Source organism: Crocodylus porosus, unplaced genomic scaffold (assembly GCF_001723895.1).
Source record: "Crocodylus porosus isolate Cpor-Errol unplaced genomic scaffold, CroPor_comp1, whole genome shotgun sequence".
Taxonomy (NCBI): domain Eukaryota; kingdom Metazoa; phylum Chordata; order Crocodylia; family Crocodylidae; genus Crocodylus; species Crocodylus porosus.
In genome coordinates this window covers 17191811-17198345 of record NW_017728932.1, presented here as the reverse complement: position 1 = coordinate 17198345, position 6535 = coordinate 17191811, and the positions used below count along the sequence as shown (strand labels likewise).

General features: G+C 63.4%; 2 protein-coding genes across 2 annotated transcripts; one reads left to right on the top strand and one right to left on the bottom strand.

The window, feature by feature from the left end:
• The first annotated feature begins 26 nt into the window (after positions 1–26).
• On the top strand, positions 27–2178 carry RPL23A (ribosomal protein L23a). Its single transcript, XM_019545330.1, has 5 exons — positions 27–39; positions 132–381; positions 726–902; positions 1172–1241; positions 2111–2178. Exons 1-5 carry the CDS (start codon positions 27–29, stop codon positions 2123–2125), a joined length of 525 nt encoding a protein of 174 aa, XP_019400875.1. The 3' UTR covers positions 2126–2178.
• A 3210-nt stretch (positions 2179–5388) lies between these two features.
• On the bottom strand, positions 5389–6535 carry TLCD1 (TLC domain containing 1; the record flags this gene model as incomplete). The annotated part of the gene is made up of 4 exons (XM_019545329.1): positions 5389–5983; positions 6072–6154; positions 6229–6311; positions 6378–6535. Coding segments are annotated over 4 exons (714 nt in total), but the record flags the coding sequence as incomplete, so codon positions are not given.

Genomic DNA, 6535 nt, shown 5'->3' with positions numbered 1-6535 from the left:
GGGGCTGGGGCCGGGATCGGGCCCACATGGGGGCGGGCGGTTGGAGCCAGGATCAGGCCCACACGGGGAGTTTGGGCCGAGGATTAGGATCGCATGGCAGGATCGGGGCCAGGATCAGGCCCACGTGGCAGGCTCGGCGAGTGGGGGTCAGGATGGGGGGCGAGGCGATGCAGTCCCTGACCCCGCTCTGCCCCCGGCAGCCGTCCCTGCCAAGACCGAGGCGAAGTCCAAGGCTCTGAAGGCCAAGAAGGCCGTCTTGAAAGGCGTCCACAGTCACAAGAAGAAGAAGATCCGCACATCTCCCACCTTCCGCCGGCCCAAGACCCTGCGGCTCCGGCGCCAGCCCAAGTACCCCCGGAAGAGCGCTCCGCGGAGGAACAAGTACGGCCACGCCAGTGCCTCTCCCCTCCGCCCTGTCCCTCGCGGCCACCCCGGGCTCTAGCCTGATGCTGGTTTTTGGGGCGTGCGGGGGTCATTGTGCAATGTCCGTGTTGCTTTAGAGGGGGGCAGCAGAAGCCGTGTTCAAATTAATGTCTTGGCACAGGATGCTGGGGGTACAGATGATGATTACACGCGACCAAAGCCTGAGAGCTCATGATTGCAGCTTTAGTGACTGATGTACCCTGAGCTCCCCAGCCGCTGGGGTTACGGTGCGGGCCCTGTAGGGCTGGGGGTGCTCTGCCCTTTCTAACCAGCGTTTCTGCTGCATGCCCCCCCCCCCCCAGGCTTGACCACTATGCCATCATCAAGTTCCCCCTGACCACGGAGTCAGCCATGAAGAAGATTGAGGATAACAACACGCTGGTCTTCATCGTTGACGTCAAAGCCAACAAGCACCAGATCAAGCAGGCCGTCAAGAAGCTGTACGACATCGACGTGGCCAAAGTCAACACATTGATTCGGTGCGTGAGCCTGGGTGAGGGCTGGGAGGGGTGGGTGGGCCAGGCGGGGGCTTAAGAAGCCCTTTAATGCGTCTGGGGTGCACAGACCCTAGCGCCTGGGGTGAGCGGGTGACCAGCAGCAAAGGGCTGTTCCTTGTGCAGGTGATGTAAAGTAGATCACAGCTGAGTCCCGTGATGCTCTCAAAGGAACCACTGATGCGCAAGGCAGTGCGGTACAGCCAGACGGACAGCTGTGGCTCTGGGCACTGACACTTGTTCCCCTGTTCTAGGCCCGACGGCGAGAAGAAGGCTTATGTTCGTCTTGCTCCAGACTATGACGCGCTGGATGTAGCCAACAAGGTGAGGATGATGCTGTTTTCTGTCCTGCCCTTGATTGCAGTTGTTGCACGGTTTGGTGGTGACATGAGGTCTGCAGTGGCCCGTGGTGTAAGCAGAGAAGCAATTTTTGCATGAAGGGAGTGGCCGACATGCTTCCTTGAGCTGGGTTTCTGACAGGCTTTGGGCAGCCTTCATCACTGGGCAGAGTTGTAAGAGTTAATTCACTTGGATGTTTCCCTGGATTGAAGTAATGATACCCAGCAAAACTGGAGTTCACGCACACCACAGGCCTACCCGTGCAGGGGGATCTGGGGCTCTGACCACTTGCAATCCAGGGGCCTTGGTGGGGAGGGCAGTGGGGCCCAGGCCCCATGCTGTGTAACCACCCCTTGCTTGTCTAAATTTTCCCAGCACTTGCAGCTGGAGGAGTAACTTGCTTGCCCTTCTAATAACTGCTGCGTAGCACTGCTGGCAAGGACCAGCCTGTCTCTCTAGCTTTCCTTAGAGAAAGGGAACGATGCTCAAGTAACTTCCAGCAAACTCTGAAACATAAAGCCCAGAGGTTCGCCAGGAGGGCGTGGGAATCTTGTGCTTCTTGCAAAGGGAGAAGCTGTACGTATAGCGCCAGGGAGACGGGGCCATGCCCCTCTGGCTGCGTAGGGCGAGATGGAGAGGAGTGGATGTAACATACTTGAGTAGCTGGAGGCTGAGCATCATGGGATGTTTGCGTAGGGAGGTGCTCTGTGAGGGTAGCAATGGTATGCCTGGGGGCACCTGGGATGCCATAGAGGAAGGCTGTTTGCCCAGGGCTTGAACTTCTCTGGGGGGGTATGTGGGGGCCCGTTGTGCCCAGGCAACGCACTAATGTCACCCCTTCTGCTTCCTTTTAGATTGGAATCATCTAAGCGGCGCCCACCAAGAGTGGTACAGAGTAGCTAATAAACTCTGGAAAACCACAGGCAGGCTCTTGCCTCATGACTGAGCGACCTCAACTCGCAGCAGAGGCCCCGGGGTGGAGGGCAGGCTGGTACCTGGGCTGTTTCAGTGCGGTGAAGCCAAATCGCAGAGGGATCAGAGGAGATGTGCAGGCACGGTGGCAAAGAGTATTGCCCCAAAGCTGGGTCAGGGGAGGCAGAAGGGGCTGCTGCCTGGGGGGGTTGCAGGAGCTGCTCTGCGGAGAAGTGATGGCACCAGCCTGGAGAAGTGCCTGTGGGCGAAGTTGCCAGCCCCTTCCAGGTCTCCCAGGCAGGGGCCTTGTGTGGCTGCTATTTCTGCCCTACCTGTCCTGCGTTTGGCTGTTCCTTCTGCTCCAGTCTGCCTGGCTAGGTTTGCCAACATCCATTCATTTGTAATAGTACTACTGTGTTATTCTGACTATGAGCTGAAGCTGTGAAAGGCAGGGTGGTCTCTCTTTTTGGGAGGGGAAAGTTTTAAGTTAGTGGAACTGCGATGCTGTTCCCACCTAACCCTTAGGCTCAGCCAGACCCCCCTCAAAATCTGCGTGAGGGCACTTCACTGGGCTGCTCTGACACCTTGGCCGGCTGTTGCTGCCCTCATCTGGCCACAGCGTGCTGGGTGAGGGATCTTTGCAGAACGGCAGTTCATTGCGATGCTTCTGCTGGGGCCAGTGGCTCCTCATCAGGTGCAAGCAGAAGTAGAAGGAAGATCTTGGAGCCTTTTAAAGGTCATGTGTTTTGGGAGATGCCATGCCCGAGTGAGCAAGCCAGTGCTCTGGGGCACCTCTGTTCTCCCCAGGCAGGGCCCAACTTCACTGAAGCTCAGGGCACTGTGCTAGCACAGGCCTGTGTGTAGGCAGCTTTCAGCCCAGCTCCTGTTGCTAGCAGGCAGCAGGGGTTTAGGGTTAGGGATTCACAGCTCTTATTTGAAGCCAGCTTCTGCAAGAGCATGAACAGGAGGTGGATCCTAAGGGCTACTGGCTAGTGCAAGCATGCAGCTGTGGAAGGCTTGACTTCCCTGTAAGCTGGGTCCAGCTCCATGGCAGCCTTCACAAGAAGACTTGCCCCCATGCCCTGGCAGTTGGATGCTGTGCTTCTCCAGGGGGTCCCAGGCTGCCAGGCAGGCTTCTGAAACTGTCCTGCTGCAGATGAGCTGCGTGTCTTTGGGGCTGGTTTCCTGGCAGCCAGTGCCTGAGGACCTCCAGGCAGTAACCATTCCTGCGTAAGAAGCGTCCTGTGTGACACCTGTCCAGACATGCTTCCACAGGCTGCGTTTGCTCTGCAGCTGTCAGAAGCTCCCAGGGTTGGCCCTGGTGCCAAGCATGCAGGTGCAGGCACTGCACACCACAGTGTCCTGTCTGTGGGCAGGGGGCAGGTACCCTGGGATCTTCCCTCACATGCCAGATTGCTTCAGGGAGCAAGATCCTGCTGTCAGACATCCTTCATGTAATGGGGGCAAAAGGCTGAGAGTGGAGGAGCTCCGGGATCTGTGCGTGCTCGTCCCAGCCCTGGCAGAGGCCTCAGCTACCACTTCTCTTTCGCCAGGGGAACTGCAGCCCTGGCTGGAACCCCCTGTGGGCTGTTCCTGCTGATCCAGCAGCTGCCCTCGGGAAAGGGGGTGGGTGTGCGGCTCCTCCCATCCATGCCCCCGCAGCTGGGCATGCAGGGGCTGTGGTCCTGGCCCGGGCCTGCTTGAGCCGCTCTCCTGGGGCTGAGCAGCAGACGTTGAAGGGCTGGGGCAGGAGCTGCTGACCCAAGGCAGCATCCTGGTGTGTATGGCTTAGCTTGAGCTGGGCCCGGCCGTCGTGGCCCTGGCAGAGCGCTGGTACCAAGGGGGCCATGCAGCTGGGAGCCCCCTGCTCTCAGGGCAGTGGCAGGGTGCTGCACTTGCTGGCTGTGCCCAGAGCCTGGTGCAACAAGCTCCCAGGCTGCCCCATGCTGCTCTGCCCACTTGGCATGCTGGCCGCAGCCTCGCAGAGAAGGAGCCCGCGGAGCTGCATTGTGCAGGAGGATGTGTGCACAAAGGAAGTGGTGCCTGCTCCGGTGGCTGGGCAGAGCATGTGACTGCACGGCGCTCTGCCGCTGACCCCCTGGCCTCCTGCCACCGCTCCCAGCCGGGCTCACAGGAGCAGGGCAAGAGGCTCCAGGCGGAGGGCAAGGTGGAGATAGGCAGCTCACACCTCCACCTGCCTCTCAGACAGCCAGACGCCTTCCTCCATGCCCAGCTAGCGAACGAGGGCCCCCCTTCATGGGGCCCTGCCAGGCCGGGCAGTGGAGCAGGTACAGAGTGCACAAAGCTGCCTCTGTCAGTGCTTTGGGAACCCGCCATGCACGTGGAGCAGCCGAGGCTCTCCCAGCCCCGCTGCCAGGGCCACCCCCTCCCCCACACGGCCAGCCCTCACTCCCCGCAGCCTGCAGATGCTGGGGGCAGGCGCACCCTGGGACCCATCTAGGTCAGCCCAGTGGTCTCACCCTCCCCAGGGGAGCCCCGAGTTGTTCCAAGAAGCCCCTCTGGCTCACCCAGGGCCAGGGGCCCAGAGCACCCGTATGGACCCAGGTGAGCTACCCAAAGTGCATGTCCCCCGGGGCAGTGACCGCATGCCCAGAGCAGCTCGGCCCCCAGGAGCTCGTGGCTACAAGTGCTCTGGCCAGCCCCCCTCTGGCCTGGGCCCATCTGGATCAGCAGCGGGTGGGCACGCGGGTCAGGCTGGGGCACCTGGCTGGGCTCAAGCCTCAGGGAAGGGGGTGAGTACACAGGAAGCCCCCAGGCTTTTGCCTGGAGCTGAACCTGATGCAGGCACCTTGCTGCTGGGGGTGGATGGGCAGGAGGTGGCAGCTGCTGAACTGGTTTCTCAGCTCTGCTGCTTGGCCCCGGCTGCCCTAAGAGCCAACCACACCCAGCGAAGCCATGGCGTGAGCTGGGGCTGCTCCATGCCCCAGGACCAGGACCCCTACAGGGGCCACTGTCCAGGGCAGGTCAGCGTGGGGCTGGGAGACGGGCCTGAGGGAGGACTGCAGGGAGAGACCGCTCCAGAGGCAGGTCCTTGGGCCGCGCAGGCGGCAAAGTGAGGGGCAGGCCCTCGGTGAAGGCCGCGTGCCCTGCTAACAGGGCTGGAGCGCAGAGGCAGACGGGCAGAGTCCTGCCCCGGCCACCCCCCCGCCACGCTGGCTCAGCGACTGCCCCGGGAAAGGACACACGGGAGCAGCCGCAGGAGCGGTGAACAACCGTGTTTAATGTGTGCAACACGCCCGGGTGCAGGAGACCCCCTTCCCCCAGCCCCGGGATGCAGGCCCTCCGCGCCCGCCCAGCGCCGCAGGGAGCCCGGCGGGCGCGTGGGGCAGGGCCCACGGCTGCCCCGGCCCCAAGGCACGTCGGTGCGGACACGTGTGCGAGCCCCCGGCCGGCCCCGGCCGCGCTCACTCCGTGAGGAACTTCTTCTCCCCGCCCGCCCCGGGGCACTTGCGCCAGTGCGGGAAGAAGTCGGAGCGCAGCAGGCGGGAGAAGTACGTGAGGATCATGACGTTGAGCAGGCAGAGGTTGACGGTGAGGAAGGCACCCAGGCCGCGCTGCTCCACGTGGCGCAGGAAGCACCAGCTCAGGTAGGCCTGGGGCGCCAGGCGGAAGAGGAAGTACATCACCAGGTTGACGTACTTGTTGACGCGGTACAGCACGGGCGCCGGGACGTTGCTGAGCTTCAGCAGCATGCGGATGGTCAGGAAGATGTTGCTCACCTCCACGAAGAGCGACAGCAGCCCGGCGCCCAGGAACCGGCGCTGGAAGGTGCCCGACAGGAAGGCGGAGATGGCCTGGGGGCGACAGGGGAGGCTGGGGCAGGGGCGGGCAGCGCGACCCCCGGGCCCGGGCGCGAGCGAGGCAGGCGGGGCGGGTACTTGCCATGGCGTGGTGCACCAGGTACTCCCAGGAGGCGCGGGCCTGGCGGCTCAGCACGATGTCCAGCGAGTCGTGGATGAAGTAGGCTGCGGGGGCAGGGAGGTGAGGCGAGGCCGGCCCCGGGCACGGCCCCCCGGCCCGCCCGCCGGCCCAGCCCTACCTGCGGAGAAGCAGACGAGGACGTGGCCCGAGGCGGACCAGGGCCGCTCGATGTCCGTCAGCATCTCGGGGGCCTGCAGCACGCTGCGGGGACAGGGCGGGTGAGCGGCGCCGGGGCACCGGGCGGCGGCCGGGGCGGGGGGCACTCACGCCAGCACGGCCCAGGGCCCGCTCAGCACCGAGTGCGCGAACGACACGAGCAGGTTGCGCCAGCGCCAGGTCCGCGTCCGGTCGCCGCGCACGTGGGCGGGCAGCGGCAGGCGGCCGAGCGCCCGCTGCAGCGCGCGGAACAGCAGCGCCGAGCCCAG

What these genes read in the sequence shown, in the direction of transcription:
- RPL23A (XM_019545330.1), top strand. An exon ending in AGCGCTCCGCGGAGGAACAA is followed by an intron (nt 382 to 725) that starts GTACGGCCACGC and finishes CCCCCCCCCCAG; the next exon opens with GCTTGACCACTATGCCATCA. An exon ending in AAAGTCAACACATTGATTCG is followed by an intron (nt 903 to 1,171) that starts GTGCGTGAGCCT and finishes CCCCTGTTCTAG; the next exon opens with GCCCGACGGCGAGAAGAAGG.